Source organism: Osmerus eperlanus, chromosome 3 (assembly GCF_963692335.1).
Source record: "Osmerus eperlanus chromosome 3, fOsmEpe2.1, whole genome shotgun sequence".
Taxonomy (NCBI): domain Eukaryota; kingdom Metazoa; phylum Chordata; class Actinopteri; order Osmeriformes; family Osmeridae; genus Osmerus; species Osmerus eperlanus.
The window spans coordinates 3,622,987-3,644,487 of NC_085020.1; the positions used below are offsets into that span (position 1 = coordinate 3,622,987).

The window sequence follows — 21,501 nt, forward strand, 5'->3', positions numbered from 1 at the left end:
TTGACATTTAACTATCTAGTTGTAACAACCTGCAGAGTTGGGGTGTCAGAAAACCAGAAGAAAGTAGGGCTCGCCTTTTAGCTCACTGGGTTAGTGTGGGGCAGTACTGCAACAGCCTGGGTTCAAATCCTAATTTAAAATTGTTAATTTTAACGTAAAAGTTACATTGTGGTCATGTAACTTTTAAGTTAAGTTTTGTGGGACTTCACCTTCACATAGTTTCATAAATATCGTCTCTCTCCTCTCGCCAAACGCTTGTTAATCTCAGGAAGATTCTCTTCAGTTTAGTTTGGTTAGAAACAGAGTGCAAATTATACAATGATAATCGGGGAGGGGTCAGGTTCTTCTCCAGGGCGTAAAGTAATATTTACGATTACAGGTAAAAACGATATATAAATGTATCGACCCCCCTGACCTGTTGTTTTTATTTATTTTGGGGGGGTCCATGTCTTAGGGGGGTCAAACCCCCCCAAGCCCCCCCGTAATTCGAACCCTGGACTCTAGAGCTCCGCTTTGTAGGCTACAACTCAATAATTTTTTGCTACTTTGTAAAAACTTTCTGCGGCCAGCGTTTCTGGAAATGAACGAGGGTAAAAACTTTTTTCTGACTAAATGAAATAAAAGACCTCGGATGAAAATCTGGCCGTTTTAAAATACTTTTTAACCCTCGTGCTGCCTTCGGGTCACATGACCCAAAGGTTCATAACGAACCATCATTGTGTTTACCCAATTTTACCCAATACAAAAACAAATAAAAATACTTTTCTTTTAACCTTCGCAATGTGGGGGGTCTGAGACAGCCCGACGGTTAAAAGAAAATGCTTCACTTTGTTTTTGTATGCGGTAAAGTTGTCGCAATACGACGGTGGGTCACAATGACTGATGGGTCAGAACGACCCGAGGAGAACACAAGGGTTAAGATCCCGCTGGAACCCTGATGCTTGTTTGACACAACACACAATACTTTACACACTGTTCCCTCCATATCGATCCTAAGGGGTTAGCAATTGCTATTTGCACAGCATCAACTCATATTTCTATGTATAATGATGTGACTGAACAATTTCTCTAAGGAATTAAGCAAAAAAACGAAATCGCCTTATATTTGGTATTTACATATAATTCCTTGTTTGTGGGACCATATCGATATGTGTTTAATGATAATTACAGGGAGACAAACTGACACTGACGTAGCAGACCTGAGGGATCCAAGGTTTCACTTGGAACCGACAGAATCCAGTGATGATTTGAATATCTCCACCAAGATCACATTTACTGCAGTGAAGGGAAATGGCCTTAAAATGAATCTTCCTCTACAACTTTAAGATGGAGTAGCTGTGTGTGTTTTCAACAACCTTAAAAGTTATGTTTGATCTGGTGACAGGTTTGGGACAGACCTATTCTTTTTAGATCCTAGAATTGAGAAAAGATGAAATATCGATGTATATAAATGCCGTTTGACATGGAAGCCAGTTGCCAGGGGAGGGGACATTTGTACAGTTGCTACATATGACTGCAGTTGACATTTTTTGTTGTTGATTTGGACAATGTACAATCATTTCTGTATCTATTTTCAAAAAATAAATCTTAAGTATGGTTACTTTCTTTTTGTTTTTTACTACCGCTTTGACTCTCATTTGTTTGTGGTAGATACATTAGTATTACAATACTGTACTAGGGCCACACACACGCACACACACACACGAGGGTTCCATTGTGTTCAAACCTGAACCTCTTTTTCAGCCATTTATTCTCACTCAGGAAGACAGGATGACAGAGGAGAGCAAGCACAGACTTCCATTACACACGTCCCAGCCAAGCAAAACTCCCGCTTAGGAAAACAAGCAAGAATACCAACATTACCATGCTTTTCCAAGTCCTGGCCGAGACAGATTCAGACAGACAGACAGAGACAGAGAGACAGAGACTTTGACTTTAAAGATCTTTATTGGGCAGTCAAAACTGCCAGCTAACCAACAGTTACACCACAACAGCCATTTTTCTCTTACTCTCATTCAAACAAAAGAGAGAGGTGGTGTTGGGGTCTCTGGAAAGCCAAGCTTGAAAAAGGGAGGGTCTAATATAGGCTGAATCAGTTGGTTAGCCAGCAAACTTTGGAGAAGAATAAATCTGTCTCAGATTTTAAACAAATCAAACAAAGAAAAATGAATTCAAAGAGGGTCTCAAAGCCTTTATTAGGTTTCAGAGAGGAAAACAAAAAATGTTACAGATTTATACATAACTAATGTCACTTCAAGGTGGAATCTCTGATTGATATATTAGAAAAAAACAGTGAAAAGATAGATGAGAAAAGAATGAGAAAGGATGCATGGTAAGCCAAACAGGAGATTATTCTAAGAGGCTAGACATTGGTAGGATCCTTCACAAAGCTTAAAGAACTACACCTCCCATGAACCATCACTTCAACTAGTGTTCTCAATAAAGGGCCGGGTCAACGACACATCTTAATACCAACATGGCGGTGGGCAGTGATCAAAACAAAACACCAAACAGGTAGCAGTTTTACTTTAAGTTTATATATTTTTGCCAATCATCAGGCCTCTGAGATGCATCTATAGACACTCGCCTGCAAAACCACACCCAAACGATCAGTTAGATTCATAAAGACATCAACTTCATGTCTACCACCCGGCATGACATAAATGCAGACATGATAGGTGATGTTGGACTAACAAAACAAAACGGGGTTACCATGAAACAAACAAACAAACAAACATTAACATTTAGAACTAAGGACAGTCTGCTTTGGTCTCTCACAGTGGGTGCATACAGACTGGTACCATGGTCACCATGACAAAAGACATGAGGGGGGGGGGGGGAGGTGGGGGGTGTAGGTACAGAAGGGGCCAGAACAAAACACAAACGATGACAGCAGTGTGTTGGAGAGAGAGACAACATAACAAAGACAATAAGCAGACTGTGGGGTATGTGTGTGTGTGTGTGCTCGTTTCTCAGATTCAGACTTGATAACTTGGGACAGCGGAGAGGGGGGTGTGTGTGCGGTCGTGTGTGTGTGGGGAGAGGGGAAGACCATGTTTACCGAGCCCAGTCCAAACCAAACTGTAGGGGGGCGTTGGGGACTGGGATGGGGGGAGGGGTCGGGTGTGTGTGTATATGTGTGTGTGTGTGTGTGTAAGGGTCGGTCACGGACACTTCTCCTCCCCTCTTTACCGGTACCCGGGGCCAGGCTGGGTGTAGCCCTGGCCGTAGGGGGGGCGGTTGCGGGCGTACGGGTTGGACGCCCCTGGGGGTGGGGTGGCGTTGGTGCCGGGGGGCGGGGTGTACCCGGGGCGGGGCTGGTACGCCGGGCCGGGCTGGGAGCTGGGGGGCAGGGTGTAGTTAGCCGGCTGGGTAGCTTGGGAGGTGTAGTTTTGGGGAGGGAAGGCCCCAGGGGGGTACTGCTGGGCTCCCTGGGGGGCTTGGGGCTGCTGCTGGGCCCCCTGGAAGCTGGGGGCGGGGGCCTGGCCCGGGGCGGGGGCCTGGGCGGCGGGGGCTGGGTAGTTCTGGAACTGCTGCTGGGGCTGGCCGGGCTGGGGGGCTCCGGGCTGGGGGCTGTACCCTGCTGGAGGGGGGGGGGACACACACAGAGAGAAAGAAGGGTATCATTCCTGAATTCAGACTGTCAGCGGACAGTAATGAGAACAAAAGTGTAAGTGTGTGTGTGCGACTGCACGTGTGTGTGTTACCAGGGTACTGCTGCATGCTGTACTGCTGCTGGGGGGCAGTTGGCTGCTGGGGGGGGTAACCACCTGGAGCCTGGTACTGCTGGTACACCTGACCTGGGGGGGGGAGAGGGGAGAGAGAGAGAGATTGTATGAGTGCACTGTTACATCAAACAGAAGCTGAGAGGGATGGTCTACCTCTCCGGGGTAGACAGATAAATGACATTCTCTTTTTAAAATGAGAAGATGACTGCATGGAGACAGAGACACACACACACACACACACAAACACACACGCACACGTCTGTACAGAATGAAAGAACGAGTGTGCATGACGCTAGCTGCTACGGTCGCTAGTGTGCGTTGGGTTCCATCGACTCTTTGGGATTAGACAGACAGACACAACTCTCTACGGTACATTACACCCCGCTGCATGGCTCCAAGCTAAACACTGCTGGCCGCGGAGACCAGAGAGCTGACACACTCTCTCACACACACACACACACACTGTCTGTCATAACAAATGCTGTGTGTGTGTGTTGGAAGATTGTCCAAACAGGCCTTGTCTGGGGCCGTAGACAGTCACTTCCCTCTGTGTTTTTACTAGCCATGAGCTCACTGATGTTGGGGCACACGAGCGTTTGAGCGTGGGTGTGTCGGAGTGCGTGCAAGATCAGAGCTGGCTCAGTCTGATTGCTGGTATGGACAGGAAGGAATCTATGAAGGGTCTTAGGAGGAACGATGGCTGGCTATTGGTTCGCCTGAGGTTTTGGAATGAGTGTCAATCAGTCTGGGATTTCAGCAAACAAGCTGAGAGGCGTCTTCCACCTTCGCCCTCTCTTCCTCCTCTCTCTCAGTCCCTGGTCACGTAATCTTGTGTGTGTGTGTGTGTGTGTGTGTGTGTGGGGGGGACTACTTGGAGCACAGGGGTTGTGAAAGCAGATAGCCATCACTACACTAATGCCATGCTATGCCAGGCCAGGCCAGGCCAGGCCAAGGTAAGCCCATTTGTGTGTCCAGGCTGTTCTTCTGAAATGCCCTGAGCACAGACATAGCAACACCACACACAAACAAACAAACAGAGGCACATGCATAAAAACTGACAAAACATGTATATATGCACACACACACACACACACTTCTAGTCCAAACAGCTGGAGCCCAAATGTGCCAAAACTCTTGAGGGAAAAATCTCATAAAACGTAGAGGAAAATAAAATAACTCTGTCGTACAATGGCCTGGTAGACTAATGAAGACCTGCTACACTACATATGGAGGCCCAGCCAGCCGTCCAACCAGCCAGAAACACACACACATCTACCTTAAGTCTGCATCACTACACTGTGATACTCTTAGTTCTCCATTAATCTAAATCATGCCTTTGTATTCCATTCTCATTTCCTATTGGTGCTCCCTGCCTGGGCTTGTTTGGGTTGGGTGACATGACTGCGAGAGGGAACTGGAGATGTTCCAACTATAATGCTGCCAGTCAGGATGATGGAGGGATAGATGGAGGGTTGGAGAGATTGGTGGGTTTGGGAAAGATCTCAAAGTTAAAGCTCCTTGCTGTATTGGTGCTCTGTAATGAGCCCTACAGTCCATGCCTGTACACTCAAATCCAGATGTACTGAGCGTGTGTGTGTGAGTGTGTGTGTGAGTGTGTGTGTGTGTGAAAAGAGAGATTATATAGCTGCCATGCTTCTGGGTTCGTCCCAGCAGAGAGCAGGAGACACAGTAACTCTGTCCGCCTGTACCGGTCCAGACCAGGCCAGAGCAGGCCAGACCAGACCAGACCAGAGCAGGCCAGACCAGAGCAGGCCAGACCAGACCAGAGCAGGCCAGACCAGACCAGACCAGAGCAGGCCAGACCAGACCAGAGCAGACCAGGCCAGACCACACCTTGTGCCCAGCCCAGCAGCTGCAGCCCGGCATACAGGGATGAATGAAGGGAGGAAGACAAACTGATCCTCCTGAGATAGTGCAGGGTTGGAGCTACTACAGAGACAGGCCCAGGTCGTGACAGGCCCAGGTCGTGACAGGCCCAGGTCGTGACCACATTACACTGCCTGGACCGGCTGGTTCGGAGAGATACAAACATTCTAGAAGGGTCTCCTGTCCCCTCATAAGTATTTCAGTCTTCTCCCTTAACAGCTCTGTCCATGACTGAATGCACAAGACAAGAGAGAGACCAGAGAGAGAGACCAGTCTGTCTGTCTGTCAGCAGTACTCAGGGCCAATCCATTCCTGGGAATCCCCTCCGCTCCAAAAGGAGAAACTCAGTCGACCTTTGGGGAACGCAACATTAACATGGACATAACATTCACTACCCCCGCCCCCCTCACCCCGCCCCTGCTGAAGACAGCCCTGCAGGGCGCCAGGAACAGGGGAAATACACACAGACAGACAGATAGAGAGGGAGGGAGGGGGGGGGGGGTAGGGAAGAAGAGTGTGATGAACGGAGAGAGGGGGCTCGTTTGTTTTCATTCCTCCACGCTCCCTCGTTCATTCATCTCCACACCGGCTCAGAGAGGACAAGTGTTTCTCCATGCTGCCTGGCTGGAGACAGGAGGGGGGGGGGGGGGGTGAGACCAGGGGGGGGTCTGTCTGGTCAGCAGTCACAGAGCAGACAACATGCTTCCACACATCTGGGGGAGCTTGTTGTGGAGCGACACGTCGGAGCGTCCGTCTCCGTGGGTAACACTGTAGCCGTGACAACACGGCTGCATGCGTTCCTACGGTAACCGCTTTAGTCACAGATATGGATGGAGGAGGGAGAGGGTAGGATCGAGAAAAAAAAACATGTGATAGAAAGATAGTAAAAAGATGAGTGAAAGGCCCGGCCCATATTTAGCACTCTGGATGAAGTAGTATTCACGCCGCGCTGGTCTACATGGTAATCCTTACAAGATGGTGACCGCCTGCTGGGTCCCAAGAAACCATCAGCTTTCATAACAACTCAAAAAGAACATTTTGCTCACAACAGCAGCACGGTCAATTTCTGAGGCCTGCTCTGTAACTCTATATACCACGCTTCACATAAAACCAGATTATTATTGTGACAGTGACTCAGTGTCCCTGGGTCTGTTAATAGTGTGAGACGGAGAGCGGGGGGGGGGGGGGGGGGGGGTGGAGAACAACATGGCTGTTTGACCAGGACTGCTGTGGTCAAACGTTCCACAACAACAAGAGCAGAACTGACAGCACAACCCTGGCCTAGGACTAGTTACCCTGGCCTAGGACTAGTTACCCTGGCCTAAGACTAGTTACCCTGGCCTAGGACTAGTTACCCTGGCCTAGGACTAGTTACCCTGGCCTAGGACTAGTTACCCTGGCCTAGGACTAGTTACCCTGGCCTAGGACTAGTTACCCTAATCAGATAAAGCCCTTTGAGTTTGAGAAACCTCATTCCAATCTCTCTGATAGGAGAAAGTCCCACACGCACGCACACACACACACACAGGAAACAGACTTTAGAGGTCCCTGTAGACTGGAGGCACTTATGACAGTTAGCTGGAAGTGCTAAACCTCCCACACTGCTAACTCCTGCTCCACACACAGTCGTAAAACACACACTACACTCCCTACACATCCTGCCTGGATACTAATCAACTAATGTCAATGTACACAAGAGCCAAGCCCCCCTTCTGGCCACAAACGCGGGTTCGTGTGTGTGTGTGTGTGTGTGCGTACCATCCATGGTGGCGGGGGGTCCTTGCGGCTGCTGCACCCCAGGGTACGGGGCCTGGGCCTGGGGGGCCAGGCCTGGCTGGTGGGCCGCAGACGAGGACGAGGCGATACTGTCTGGAGTCCCTGAGCGCTCTTCAGCAGCAACACCAGGGGGCACTGAGGGGAGCGGTCAGGGGGTCAATACACGCACAGAGAGGGGGGGGGGGGGCACTGAGGAGAGCGGTCAGGACACGCACAGAGAGGGGAGGAGTAACTGAGGGGAGCGGTCAGGATCACGCACAGAGGAGGGCGTGGTGCATGGAACGATCACATGACTTGATGGGTGAATGGAAGAACAGACTGAAGGATGGAAGGATGGAAAGATAGATCCATAGAAGGACGGAAGGATGGATGGATTGACAGATGGATGGATGGACACACGCATGGATGATAGACGGACGGAACTGCCGATCCACAGAAGGACGGAGGGCTGAAGGGCTGGACGGACAGGCCAGGCAGGTGGAAGGAGAGGAGGGCTGAAGGGATGGACGGACAGGCCAGGCAGGAGGAAGGACGGAGGGCTGAAGGGCTGGACGGACAGGCCAGGCAGGTGGAAGGACGGAGGGCTGAAGGGATGGACGGACAGGCCAGGCAGGTGGAAGGAGAGGAGGGCTGAAGGGATGGACGGACAGGCCAGGCAGGTGGAAGGACGGAGGGCTGAAGGGATGGACGGACAGGCCAGGCAGGTGGAAGGACGGAGGGCTGAAGGGATGGACGGACAGGCCAGGCAGGTGGAAGGAGAGGAGGGCGAGGGACGTACCTGGGAGCTGGTCCTCGCTCAGGCCGAAGGAGGAGATGACGCTCTTGCTGACCTCGTCCTGGTTCTTCAGGGGGTCGAAGGCAGACATGCTGGCAGCGCTGACGGGCGTGGCCTGCTTCACGGCCGGGTCGGTCGCCAGGGCCTTCCCCTCCCGCCCCTCCGCTCCATCTGCAGGAGAGAGGAGTCGCTGTAGCACACAGACAGGTCTAGTGTGGCAGCGTCAGAGACTATCCTGCTCTCTGTGTGTGTGTGTGTGTGTACCGCTGGGGGGGGCGCTGGCCACCAGGCTGTGCTCTGACGAGGGCTCCAGGCTGTCCAGCAGACTATTGACTTTGTTCCTCAGCTCAATCAGCTCCCTCCTCAGATACTTGACCTGGCTGGACTCCAGGGGACGAGGCTGGCCGTTAACTGCAGACACGGAGGTGAGGGGGAAGAAACAGGAAAGGAGAGAAGGAAAGAACAAGAGAGAAAGAGGGACACCGACATTAGTTGGATTCAAACATACTCCAGCATTTAGTGAACATACGACTGCAGCCTGAAGAGTTGAGGACAGTGGAAACCGTGGCTCCATCTCTGCCGCCTGCTAGCTGCAGCTCCATCTTTGCCCCCTGCTAGCTGCAGCTCCATCTCTGCCCCCTGCTAGCTGCAGCTCCATCTCTGCCCCCTGCTAGCGGCAGCTCCATCTCTGCCCCCTGATAGCTGCAGCTCCATCTCTGCCCCCTGCTAGCTGCAGCTCCATCTCCACTCCCTGCTAGCTGCAGCTCCATCTCCACTCCCTGCTAGCTGCAGCTCCATCTCCACTCCCTGCTAGCTGCAGCTCCATCTCCACTCCCTGCTAGCTGCAGCTCCATCTCTGCCCCCTGCTAGCAGGGAGCTCCCCACTCTGCTGGACACGGACACAGCCATGACGGACGTCTGGCTGTCCTGACCCCTCCTATCCACAACATACCAACCCCCACCATGAGGTTGGCTAGCCTGGGAGGTTGGTTAGTGGTTGTAAACAGCATGGTTGTGGTTAAGGGAATTAAAGGAAGGTTCTAGGGGCTGGGTTGGTCACGGTGCAAGGACGTGTGGTGTTCCGGATTGATCCGGTTAAAGGTCATGGAGGGGAGAAGGTGAGCGGTCCAGACCGGATCAAACTGGACCGAACCAGATCAGTTTAATGGAATGAGAAAATCAGACGTGCTGGGGTGCCAGTAATGGACCGTGGTGTTCAGCTCTACAGCCACAGAAAACATGGGAACCCAACAAACCAGACACTGAGTCAGGAATCTCTCTGGACATACACACACACATTTAGAGTCCAGTGGGTCAGTATCCCTGCAGGTGTTTTCCACTGTTTTATCTTCCCTAGTCTGTCAGCGTCTCAGCAATCAGGAATGTTGCGGTTGAAGCACAGAAACCCACATGTCTCTCTCACACACACACCAAACTCACATACATATATATATATATTACAGTCCCATTCTTTGTTATTTATTATGTGCATACTGTGTTTATGTGGTGCACCTGATTCAGACAAGGCTCTGGGAACAGAGCCACACACACACACACACACACACACACACACACACACACACACACACACACACACACACACACACACACACACGGAGAGTTGGGAGGCAGGCCTAACCCTTAACATTGAATCCACCTCTAATAAATGGGGTAAAAAATGACTGCATGGTCACGTGCATAGGTCCTCGCAACAGAATCCTCTCTCTCCATGACACGGCTGTCATGTTGATATAAGACAACCAAACCAGCCGAAGGGACCTTGCCACTTGGCAAGATGAAAGTGTGTGTATGTGTGTGTAGGAGTATTCGTGTGCGAGTGTGCCCATGAATTCTGTCAAATAAGAGTGTGGCTCTTATTTGACACGCTGACAGGCCGGAGTGACAGGCCGGCTTTGCTGGCCTCAGAGGTGAGAACAGATACAGCGCTATCGCGTGGTTTATGAACAGGCTGACTGAGTAACGTCATGCCAGACAGGACAGCTAAATATTTGATGATGATAATGATGGTTGTGACCATGTTTCACGGTGTTGCCGACCTTGGCTAACTGGCGATGGAAGGATTAACTGAGGACATGAAGTACCCAGTTAGGGAAACACAGGCTTAGCTCACCCTCCAGTGGCCAGATGCTACACACAAAGCTGCACACTGCTGAGAGAGAGAGAGAGAGAGAGAGAGAGAGAGAGAGAGAGAGAGAGAGAGAGAGAGAGAGAGAGAGAGAGAGAGAGAGAGAGAGAGAGAGAGAGAGAGAGAGAGAGCGAGAGAGAGAGCGAGAGAGAGAGAGAGAGAGAGAGAGAGAGAGAGAGAGAGAGAGAGAGAGAGAGAGAGAGAGAGAGAGAGAGAGAGAGAGAGAGAGAGAGAGAGAGAGAAGGAGGGACAAAGGAGGGACAAAGGAGGGACAAAGGAGGGACAAAGGAGGGACACAGGAGGGACACAGGAGGGACACAGGAGGGACACAGGAGGGACACAGGAGGGACACAGGAGGGACACAGGAGGGACACAGGAGGGAGAGAGGGGGGGCAGCGGGTGGGAGGGATATTGAGGGAGGGGGGTGAGATTGAGAGAGGGAAGGAGAAAAGGTGTTAAGCTGATATCTAAGCAGCATGAGAGCCCCTGCAGTCTGCACAAGGCAGAGCATGGAGCCAGACCGCCCTCTAGCGTTGCACTGATCCGGCTGGAAGGGGGAAGAGGAGGAGGGGGAAGAGGAGGAGGGGGAAGAGGAGGAGGGGGAAGAATAACCGGTGCCCTATAGAAGAGTTCATCAAAAGTTTCTGCCGGTGACGGGAGTGCTCTTACCAAACAAGGTGAGTTTGAGTATTCTACTGCACTGGATGGCGAAAGACAGGTCCGAGCTGTCGAAAATAGTGATGAGGTCATCGTCTGCGGGAAGAGAACAGAAGAAACGTCAACAAACAGGTGACGCAGTTACTCCCCCTCCTCCAACACAAGCCCTTGAAGCCCTCTCAGCCCAGTCCTTGTATTTGACCCGGACTCGTCTGGGCCTGGTCCCATAAACCTCTTACCCTCGTCCTTGTACTTGATGGCGACCTCGTCGCTGCTCTGAAGCTTGCCGCGGAACACGCGCTGCATCATCAGAACCAGCTCGTCGTACGTGATGTCCTCGTTGTGGATAGGGATGCGTCTGATGTCATCGCCCAGCTGGGCTTTGATGATCAGCTTCCCGCTGAGGTCCAACTGTCCGTTCATGGTGCCCAGCCCTCTGCTTCTCCCACCGCTGGGGATGAGAGGGAGGATAAAACAAATACGCTTTGTTTTTTGTGATCACAAACAAACTTTGGAAGGGGGGGGGGCATTAAATAAGTAAAAAAAAAAAAAAAATGGTGTTATTCTGGCATCCAATCTTGTCTTTTTTAATAAGGCTGAATCTGGATGGTGTGGTCTGGAGTCACTTCTCTGCTTGGCAGTAGAATACAGTAAAGTGTACATCTCCACTCTGCTTCCAAAGTCTAAGGTACATACTACAGGCTGAGCTGGCATAGGCCTCTAGCTTGAACAAGGCCTGGGTCTTAACGTCTTTCCCAGACTTTGGTCACTGTAAAACGAGCCTCTGGATAAGAGCGTATGTAAGGCAATTGTGTTGAATGGGCTCTTTATTATTAAGTAATCAATCAATGATGATGGAATATAGAACATGGTAGGTAGGTAATTTGTCGCACGGCCAAGTAGCTCAATTCACGGCTCCTTGTATGCTTATGAAGTCACGGATTGGCCGTACAGGTCAAATACATTCCTTCGCAGTTATCAGTTGAGTAATTAAATCAATTGCTTATCAATCACTTGTTTAGTTAGGATTAAATCTCTATAGAAGAGTTTGTCATTGTCTGCTACCGTTGTCATGACATCGGATAGAGAAAGCCACCTCCCACACCAACTTGTAGCTAGCTAGGTAGAGAATTAATTATGTGTTATATTCACTGTTGTGGAAGACACCCGTCATTCAGTAGCGCGGTCTCAACACAAAACAAGTTTACACTTATCAACTTTGACACACCCTTTTTTGCCAAAACTAGCAAAGCCTGAATTTGCCGGTTAGACTGTCGCTAAGATTAACAAATGACTACATTTACAGACATCAGCAAGCTAGACATAAATGGAAGAGCTACAGTCTTTGAGCCTTTTTACTGATTTCGTAAGCTGGCTGGCGAGTTAGCGAGTTAGCAGTAGCTAACGCGTTAGCTAGTGGATAAACTTTAAACTTTGCTAAGCTAATGACCAGGCATTAGCGTAGCTAACCCTAGCCAAGTATGAATTGCTAGCTAACTAGACTACTAGTACGTGTCCAGATTTTAACAACGACGTAGTAGGCTAGCTTACATTTTCAACCTTAAAAATGCAGTTCAACCCCTGTTATAGATTGCCGAATTGATTTGTCGCTAATGTTTATTATAGCTTGCTACAGCTCTAGCAAGATAGCTGGTAAACGTAGCTTATGTAGCTGGCTAGCTAATTATATTAGCAAGCTAGGCCATTTTCCTGTGTCACTGACGGGATATAGAATCATGCCTAATAAAGACCCGATTGTACTCCCAATGCAAAATGGAATGATGGAATCCTGCAAAATAATACTCTCCTTGCCCTACTTCATTCTGACCGGCTGCTGAAAATCCAAGTTTACCACCAGACATTGCATAGACTACCATCATGTATTATTTTTCTATGATTTGAGCAACAAACAAACAATATGATACTTACATTTTAAACCAACGTGCCTGCATAAGGTTTATAACGACGAAAGCTCTTACCTGTAGCTAGCTAGGATAGCGAAAATGCTAACACACATTACTATGCTAGCAATGCTGGTAGCATCTGTATCGATCAGATCAGCGGCTAATATCACTTAGCCAGCAGCTCCCTTGGTTTGAGCATCGAAACTAGAAGGTCGGCAATTCTCACCTGAACAAGACGACTTAATCCCGTTTATTCGGTGTTTTTGACAGGAGGACCGTGTCAACCGAAAGCTGTTAACCGGGATGGCTGGCACTGACAGATCCCAAGCTTCACATCAGGAAGTCTACTTGCTTGTCAACGTCAAACCGTACGTGGCATACAGCGGTGCGCAGACGCACTGCCTCTGCCTCCCTCGGCCAAATTGGGCTGAGCGCTGAACTTTCGTCAGGACAAGGCCCGAACAAGCTCGGTTGTCGAGTGCATTTGCTTCATGTTAAATTTGTATAGTATTGTGTCGTTGAGTTATATGAACTGGGTGTGTATGTGCACTGTATACAGTGAGACTGTATACATAGTAAAATATGTGAATGGAGAGTGAATGGCCCATGTGAATTTGTGAATGGATACAGAAAAATACCTGGACCAGATAGCTTTTTAATTTTAATGTTGATTATAGGTTTCAAATATGCACTGGTAACAAAACATGTACAGACAGTTGTATTGAGTGCAAATGTCACAGCCAACTAAATAAATAATGGATCAACAGCATAGGATGAGAGTACTGTCGGTCCAGACCCCTTCATTACAGTAAGACACAGTGTTCTCCTGCTATTGAAACATGGCACATCTTATCAATCTGTGTTTTCTGGCTCTGAAGTGGCCGATCTATTCCTGTCAACCTAAACCATCATGGCAATATAAATGTGTGTTGTGTCCCGACATAAGGTATATCATAATTTACAAAATATATAAATACATGAATTCATAAATAGCCCAACTTAATACTCATAAACCGAGAGAAAAAGGAGAAAGATAAATAAAAACTGTTTTTCACCAGTCATAAATCACAATCTTGACGTTTCCTGACTATTTCTTCTTCTTCTCCTGTGTGGAGTTGAACCACGCGTCCAGAAGCTTCTTGCAGTAGTAGATCTGCCAGGCATGCACCTGCACGGCGATCACCATCACCAGGTACATAACCGTCACCGCCGAGTACCCGAAGATAAACCGGTACGCTTTGCCATGCCGATACAGTTGCTGGGCGACAGGAAACATCTCCATGGCGCCGTAGATAAGTGGAGCCACAGAGAACAGCCCAGAGCTGATCATGGAGATGACGAGATAGCTGATGTTGTTCCTGGGCAGTGATAGGCTGCTGAAGAGCAGGGGGAGGAGACTCAGCAGGTAAGGGTACTCCCATTGGTAGGGTGTGGCAACCGTGTCATGTGACACGAGGCTCAGGTGGCTGACTGTCACCTGGGCAGCAATCATGAGCCAGGTAATGAGATGGACGAAATTCAGCTTACGCACTTCTGACTTTAGACTGGCGCTAGAACACAAAACAATATAGGGGGCGTTCGGTTGACAGAGATGCAGGCCATCGATACATAGACAATATACACGTCAAACACACAGGGGAATAAACCAACTGGATAAAGATGGATCAAGCAGAGCGATAGACACGCAAGATAAACAGACGGACAGACCAAATGACGGACAGAAACCCCTTTGGGGGAGACAGAGAAGGCAGACAGACGTCCTTATTCACCTCATCTGGTAGTGCGAGGACACCTTCTCCCTGTGTTTGAAGTCGCTCCCATCAGTGCCAGCAGCTCGTGGGCCAACACGAGATGTCATGTTGTACACAAACTGCTCTGACAGACACGCAAAAGCCTGGCAACATCAGAATATGTATTTGTGGTACAGAAAATAGATACGTTAGGTAATTGACTACACAGTAAATATTTTACAACAGCTGTTGGATGACACCAATAACGCTAGAAAATCCTGGTTTGGAAAGCTTTTCCCCTGATACTTCACATAGATCAAACGTAGTGCTACAAATTCTGGCAATATTTTTCGAGGTTCTCGCAACTACGATCTAGACACTCGCTAGATACTCGATAGCTACAAGCTACTCAAAAGTAGGGGGATGGAGTTTCTTTGTGCTACGCCAGATGTCACTCTGATGCTAGGCTCCTAGGTGACAGCTAGCTGGCTACTAGTACTTGGACCTAGCCATCAAACTGCTCGTTTAAATCTCAGCTTTGCCCTCAACAATAATTTCCCTATATTTAGCCATGTGCATTTGTCTTTTAAATAACTATTCAGTACACTTACCGTTTACTTTTCCAAGACTAGCGAAAAGATAACCCCGGACTGATAATCAGCTCGGCACAGCATAGAGAGTGAAAGCTGAACAAGTGCAGCGCCCGGCTGGACATGGTCTGCGCACGTGCAGAGCATCCCATGGTCGCCTTCCACATCCAATCAACATCTTCCGCGCAGCTTCCCCTCTCTGGTCGCTGGTCCTCGTATAAACATGTTACAAGCCTATATCACGATGTTCTAACCAATTATGAATGTGAACGGAAGTCTCTGTTGTTAACTTTATAATATGTAAGGAAAATGTAATATCGACTCATCTAAAATCCCCTAAAAGACATTTTTGATAGATCGTCGTGACATTCTCAAATGTGTAGATAAATCTACTAAAGGGTTATAACTCAATATCTGAGATAAATTATGGATGGAATTGTGTTGCTACATAATTCATTGTCTCAGTACCAAGATCAATAATCTTAAAATGTATTTATTATTTAAGAAGCTAAGTGGACCATTGAAATTTCACACAGCACACTATTTTATATGATTACTTCTGTTTTGTTGGCAGGCCCTATTCAATAAAACACAACTGTCTTTCTTAATTAAATCATCTTTATTTAAAAAAAAAACAACATCAACAGTAATAACAGTATAATATTAAAACAGTTTTCTTTTGGTTATACTAACAGTTTATCACCATGGTCCCATATGAAAAAAAAAACAAAGTAATCAAAATAATAAATTACAGAGACAATTGTTGTTCTAAGACTTTTGTCATGTGAAACTCCATTTCACATGTTTTGTGCTAGGGGTGAGGAGCAAAGGGGAAAATGCAATCTCAGCCTATTTCTACTGATGTTACTGTTCTTATAATAGTTTTACAATGACGGGTCCAGAAAGGAGGAGTCCTGATTTAGAATTAGGCCAAAATATACACCAGAAAATGCATTGTGCTCATCTTAGCTAATAATACACTGAGGAATCATTCTATCCAAAAGTCCAGACTTTAATTTTTTTTTTTTTATTGAAGTAAGAACGTAAGAATGATTAAAATCCTGTTACGTCAGTGGGGGTGATGTAATCAGTATCAAATATCAATCTCTCCCTATAAGCTGTACAAATCTCTGAAAAAAAGGGTCTGTGCTCTCTAAAGCAATTTTTCTTTTCTTGGCCAACAACAACGCTACTGCTTCCTTCAGATGTTGACAAACATTAAGACATGGGTCTGTTCATAGACAGCAGTGGTTTTCATATTTCTGGGTCAAACAGTCTGTCTGTTAAGAGTTTCTCCATACCACAAAAGGCATTTTACAACACTCCTGTACCCATGTCACTGTAAATTACGTCCATTGCATCTGCCAAAATCTTCTTAAACATCACAAATGGTGTTTGTATATAATAGTCAGAAAATAATGAGGAAAAAAACATACAAGTACAAAATAAGAGGGAACTAATCTTTTGGAATCTTGAACAATCAAGATCAATTGTCTATCGCTGCATCGTGACTGATACAATTTCTCGTGACATTTTATTTTCTTAAAACGTATTTTCCTTTCATGTTTTAAATCCAATTTACATTCTTTGCCACAAAATCAGTTTAGGGCAGCTGCCAGTTTGCTTAAGAACATTAAGGGGCAGGGAAAGCCTTGGCATTCTGTGACAAACACCAAACAATAAGTGATATTTTCACATAAACTATTTGCAATTTCCAATTCACTCTTTAAAACAAGCTTTTAATCCAAGCAGATATTATTAACTTCCATTTTTCAGTCTTCAGATGGCTATAAAGTAACTGTATATCACATCCACACTCCTCTTTCAGATTACTCCGTCAGAAACCTTCCCTCTCATGTCCATCTCTACAACAATGTACCGCAGACCTCAACAGATACTTCATGTTTCATTGAAAACAACTCACATCGAAGTATCCCATGATCAACCTTTTCAACACGTGCCATCTCACCACACACTCCTACGCTCTCAACCACCCGTTCCCACGTCTCTCCTCAGTTTCTCCCCCATCCCCCTCTTGTTCCAGGTTTCTACATGGGGTACAACAAATACCCAGAGAAAGATGAGTGGACGTACTCGCCGGCGTACAGTCCAGCGGCCTGGTCTGAAGGCAGCTGGAGGAACACAGTGTCCCCTGGCTGCAGGGGCAACACAGCGCTGCCTGAGGCCTGGTCCAGGAAACCCTTCTTGTACTCGTCGTACGTGTACATGACCGGCTCATTGTTCCTCATCAGAGCCACCCACACGTTGGCTCCTTTGCAGTGGATGTGGTAGGCAAAGTAGTAGATCCCGGGCATGTCGCAGGTGAAGACGCCAGTCTGGGGGTTGTAGTTCTGACGACCGTTGTACAGGAGCTTGTCGAAGACGATTGGACTGCCCACGGGTGGGAAGGGTGTGGTCACCAGAGCGGTGAATGCCGGCATCTCCAGACCGTTGGCGCCCATGATTTCTCCGGCGCCATTCCCACCGTATTTGCCTTTCTTGCCGTAGCCTCCGGCCTTCACGCCATCCAGCCCATGACCCATCTCAGGGAGGACTCCGCTCATGTCGGGGGTCAGGGAAGGGGCTCCAGGTGGGCCTGGTGGTCCAGGAGGGCCTGCCTGACCTGGTTGTCCTGGAGGTCCTCCTGGACCTGCTTTCCCTGGAGGTCCGACAGGACCAGGAACACCTGGGCTGCCCTCGCCTACGTTGCCAGGCTGACCCGGGGAGCCACCGTCTCCTTTGGGCCCAGGAAGACCAGGTGGTCCGATAGGCCCGCCAGCACCTCCCATTCCTGGGATACCTTTAGGACCTTGGGGACCCACCTCACCTGGAAGTCCTCCGTCTCCCTTCAGTCCCGGCAGGCCCTGAGCTCCAGGGAGACCTGGGAGCCCTTTGTGTCCACCTTCTCCTTTAGGCCCTGAGAGTCCAGGTGGGCCTCTGGGTCCGGGCTCCCCTCCTTCTCCTGGGAGGCCGTTCTCACCAGGCAGGCCAGGAGGTCCGGGCTCACCCAGACCTCCGTCAAGCCCCTTCGGTCCTCCCTCTCCAGCCTCCCCTTTGGGTCCAGGGCCACCAACTCCCCCAGGGGGACCCATAGGCCCGGGGCCACCAGGTGGTCCATTAGTTCCAGGGGGTCCAAGCATTCCGGGCAAACCACCGTGCCCTTTGTCTCCTTTCGGCCCTGGTCCTCCAGGCTGCCCTCCCATCCCTTTATCACCCTTTGGTCCGGGGAACCCCGGCTTACCGAAGCCAGGCAGACCTGGCTTCCCAGGCAGACCAGGCGGTCCTGGGTGGCCCTTCCCTCCTGGTAAGCCTGCCTGTCCCGGGAGGCCGCTCTGGCCTGGTTTCCCCTGGCCGGGCAGACCTGGTGGGCCGACATCTCCCCCTTCTCCTGGTGGCCCTGCTGGTCCTGGTTCACCAGGGCCACCGGGCTTCCCCGGGCCTCCTGGTGGACCTGGCACCCCATTCATCCCTGGCCTGCCCACTCCTGGCACCCCTCCTTGGCCTGGAAGTCCAGGGGGCCCCGGTAGGCCCTTATGTCCTGGCTGTCCTGGCTGACCGATCCCCTTGTCTCCTTTAGATCCTGGTAACCCCGGTAGTCCTGGGAGGCCCTTGTGCCCTGGTTCCCCTCGGGGGCCCGGCTGGCCTGGGAGACCCTGACCCCCAGGCTTACCCATCCCTGGCAGGCCTGGAGGACCAGGGGGCCCCTGAGGCCCTGGCTGTCCTATCTCTCCCTCGGGACCATTAGGGCCCAGCTCCCCGGGCAGCCCTTGCTCACCTAAGCCGCCTGGCTTTCCGGGTACACCTGGGAGCCCTGGTTTGCCCACTCCAGGGAACCCTGGTGGGCCTTGTGGGCCAGGGTTACCAGGGAGTCCTGGCTCTCCGTTTCCTGCAGGCCCAGGGGGGCCAGCGGGGCCCTCTGGTCCTGCTGGTCCAGACGGTCCTGGCTCACCTGCTGGGTACCCTTCTGCTCCACTGGGAATGGTCAGACCTAGAGGACATACGACTCATAAATAACAAGTTGATCTACAGACATGGGTTCTTACATCAGATAACTGCTAATGTAGTGCCCAGATCATCAGGATTTAGTTTTGTTGTTTAGGTGCCGGGGGAATGCTTTTCCCCCACACAAGCGTTCTTTCTGAGAAACACTGACGAATGTATTTACTTTCCATGTCCTAATTCATTGATTGCTAGAAACCATGAATGGGCATCTGTGAGAAAACATAGCTAAAATGTGAGTTCTAACACTGAATCACTGGCTATTGCTGATCAGATCTTTATGTGAGCCCTGTCTCACCTTTATCCTGTCCTCCGCCATTCATGCCACCCTTGCGAGGGTTTTCCTTGCCCATGTGCATGGGCATCTGGGGCAGTTCTTTCCTGTACTGCGGGTACTGCATGTGGTGCATGTCCTTGCCCAGGTACTGCTGCTGAGGGAGGCCCTCCTTGCCCATGCCCATGTGGGCCAGGTGTGGGAGGGGCTGGTGGTGTTGGGGGTGTGGCTTGTGGCCGTAGTACGCCCCTCCGAACACCAGAGGGAGCACTGTCAGCTGCAACAGCGCGAGGAGGATAGGGGTGGAGGAGAGGGAGAAGGGAGGGAATGCCATGGCCTAAAAAAAGAAAAAAAAAGAAAAAAGACATGATTAGGACAGAAAATAAGAGAGATGGTTACTATTACCATGGTAACTTGTCAGCCTGAGCTGTGCCACAATCAAGCACTTCATCACACAAGTTCAGGTAACAGTTATATTAATATATGTGTCAGTTTTCTTTCTTCATTGTAGGATCCTTTAGGTAATTTACTCTCTCAGGTAATAAATCTTCCCCTCAGATGTCACTCCTTCAGCTGTTTACTCTGTCTCCCCCTGCTGGTCAGACCAAATATTACAGTACAGTCGTTTGAAAGCAGGGATTAAATTATTTCCTTTTAATTGTTCGTGTCTGAGAAAGTCAATCATCTAATGTCAGCCTTCAAGAAAAATATTTTATCTATACTGACCTGGCCAAAACATCCCAGAACGACCCGCAATGATATTTATTATTTATTCACAACGATTACATTTAAACATGTTGATTTGGGATGGGAATGTGTGCTGGTTCAGAGAGGATGTGTGTGCTGTCGGCTTCTCATGCAGACCAGTGATGTGTTCTCCTCAACATCTCTGTGTGTTCTGAGGTCATTTACTGCTGGTTTGTTCTGCTATGTTTAACTTGACTCTAAACCCAACACTGTCTAAGGGAAGAAAAAAATTGACATTTTTCAAACTGAGCAGCCGACAGTAAGTCGGTGACAGTCAGGCCTGGCTGATCCAGAACACGGCAGGAAGACCCTCCTGCCACAAGGGGGAGCCACAATCTCATCACACACTGCCAAGCTGCAAAACTCAAAGTTTCCTTCAGAAGCATACTTCCTGTTACAAAACTGTAACCGACTCTCCAGGTTAGTTACCACATCTGTCATGGCAACCAGTTGATACGCCTGCACAGGGAGGATCAGTTCATGAATTGGAATTGAATGACACCATGAATTTGGTGTTTCAACACCCATTGACACTTCCCTGCTGTGTGACTATGTTAAGCCTGTGTTCTGCACCTCTCTTTCACCAACCTTCTCTGGAGGAGGGGATCTCTCACTGAATTGCTCCTCCCAATGTGTCTTAAATTTTTTCTCCTCTAGTGAGTTTTTCTGGGAGTTTTTCCTTGTCTTCCTTGAGGGTTTAGGTTGGTTGAGGGGCAGTTCTATGGGCGTATGTGAAGCCTTCAGTGACATTGCTTGTAAAAAGGGCTATACAAATACATCTTGATTTGATTTTTGATGACGAATGTTGCAGTGATGAACCTGGATGTCTCTCAACCCTGCCTCATTCTCCAGCCCCAGATTCAGTCTCCAGCCCCAGCTCCAGTGCTCCCCAGTCCAGGCCCTCTACACCATACCCTGGGTTTAGCTCACTGCTAGAAGAGTGTCTCTGATTGACCTTTGACCTTTTCTCAGGCAGCTGGTGATTCTAGCACAGCCGTGCCACCCTCTACCCTGCCGTGGGAGCCGGCCCTCTCCAGCCTTTGAAGGGGGCCCGGAGGGTTTCCGTGGCGATGGGAGCCAGACGTGCAAAGGAGGCGTGAGGAATGCCGCGAGCAGCGTTTTTCCCCAACAGCAGCTTCCCATTTCCGCCACATCCCTGTTCTCTGTCCCAGCTGGACATAGGATGGAGCTGGAAATAGAATAGAGCTGGAAATAGAATCCTTGATCCATAACCTGGGGGAGGAGGGAGTCTGAGGGGGCGAGGGGGGGGGGGCGGGCGGGGGCAGGG

The 21,501-nt window shown here is 49.3% G+C and overlaps 3 protein-coding genes across 6 annotated transcripts; all 3 read right to left on the bottom strand.

The window, feature by feature from the left end:
• Nucleotides 1-3,136: 3,136 nt before the first annotated feature.
• tfg (trafficking from ER to golgi regulator) lies at nt 3,137-13,259 on the bottom strand. 4 transcript variants are annotated; one of them, XM_062456535.1, is made up of 8 exons: nt 13,100-13,259; nt 11,209-11,420; nt 10,982-11,065; nt 8,431-8,577; nt 8,170-8,337; nt 7,374-7,526; nt 3,708-3,800; nt 3,137-3,580 (listed from the first exon to the last, which is right to left on the bottom strand). In XM_062456535.1, exons 2-8 carry the CDS (start codon nt 11,390-11,392, stop codon nt 3,189-3,191), a joined length of 1,221 nt encoding a protein of 406 aa, XP_062312519.1. In that variant the 5' UTR covers nt 11,393-11,420; nt 13,100-13,259; the 3' UTR covers nt 3,137-3,188. The 4 variants fall into 4 exon arrangements, with proteins under 4 accessions (XP_062312519.1, XP_062312518.1, XP_062312521.1 ...); XM_062456534.1 differs by having other exon boundaries at nt 3,137-3,583; XM_062456537.1 differs by lacking the exon at nt 7,374-7,526.
• Nucleotides 13,260-13,521: 262 nt separating this feature from the next.
• On the bottom strand, nt 13,522-15,316 carry jagn1a (jagunal homolog 1a). Its single transcript, XM_062456547.1, has 3 exons — nt 15,215-15,316; nt 14,643-14,767; nt 13,522-14,423 (listed from the first exon to the last, which is right to left on the bottom strand). The coding sequence occupies exons 2-3, from the start codon at nt 14,729-14,731 to the stop codon at nt 13,961-13,963; spliced, it is 552 nt and encodes a 183-aa protein (XP_062312531.1). The 5' UTR covers nt 14,732-14,767; nt 15,215-15,316; the 3' UTR covers nt 13,522-13,960.
• Nucleotides 15,317-15,783: 467 nt separating this feature from the next.
• On the bottom strand, nt 15,784-20,188 carry col8a1a (collagen, type VIII, alpha 1a). Its single transcript, XM_062456568.1, has 2 exons — nt 19,491-20,188; nt 15,784-19,181 (listed from the first exon to the last, which is right to left on the bottom strand). The coding sequence occupies exons 1-2, from the start codon at nt 19,798-19,800 to the stop codon at nt 17,242-17,244; spliced, it is 2,250 nt and encodes a 749-aa protein (XP_062312552.1). The 5' UTR covers nt 19,801-20,188; the 3' UTR covers nt 15,784-17,241.
• Between the last annotated feature and the right edge of the window lie 1,313 nt (nt 20,189-21,501).

Excerpts from the sequence above, each read along its gene's own strand:
- col8a1a (XM_062456568.1), bottom strand. The coding sequence starts at position 19,800 with ATGGCATTCCCTCCCTTCTCCCTCTCCTCCACCCCTATCCTCCTCGCG. Across the intron at positions 19,182-19,490 it reads TGGCGGAGGACAGGATAAAG|GTCTGACCATTCCCAGTGGA; the intron begins GTGAGACAGGGC and ends TATGTCCTCTAG.
- jagn1a (XM_062456547.1), bottom strand. The coding sequence starts at position 14,731 with ATGACATCTCGTGTTGGCCCACGAGCTGCTGGCACTGATGGGAGCGAC. Across the intron at positions 14,424-14,642 it reads TCCTCGCACTACCAGATGAG|CGCCAGTCTAAAGTCAGAAG; the intron begins GTGAATAAGGAC and ends TTTGTGTTCTAG.
- tfg (XM_062456534.1), bottom strand. The coding sequence starts at position 11,392 with ATGAACGGACAGTTGGACCTCAGCGGGAAGCTGATCATCAAAGCCCAG. Across the intron at positions 8,578-10,981 it reads ACTCAAACTCACCTTGTTTG|TTAACGGCCAGCCTCGTCCC; the intron begins GTAAGAGCACTC and ends CCGTGTCTGCAG. Across the intron at positions 3,584-3,707 it reads CAGCATGCAGCAGTACCCTG|CAGGGTACAGCCCCCAGCCC; the intron begins GTAACACACACA and ends CCCCCCCTCCAG.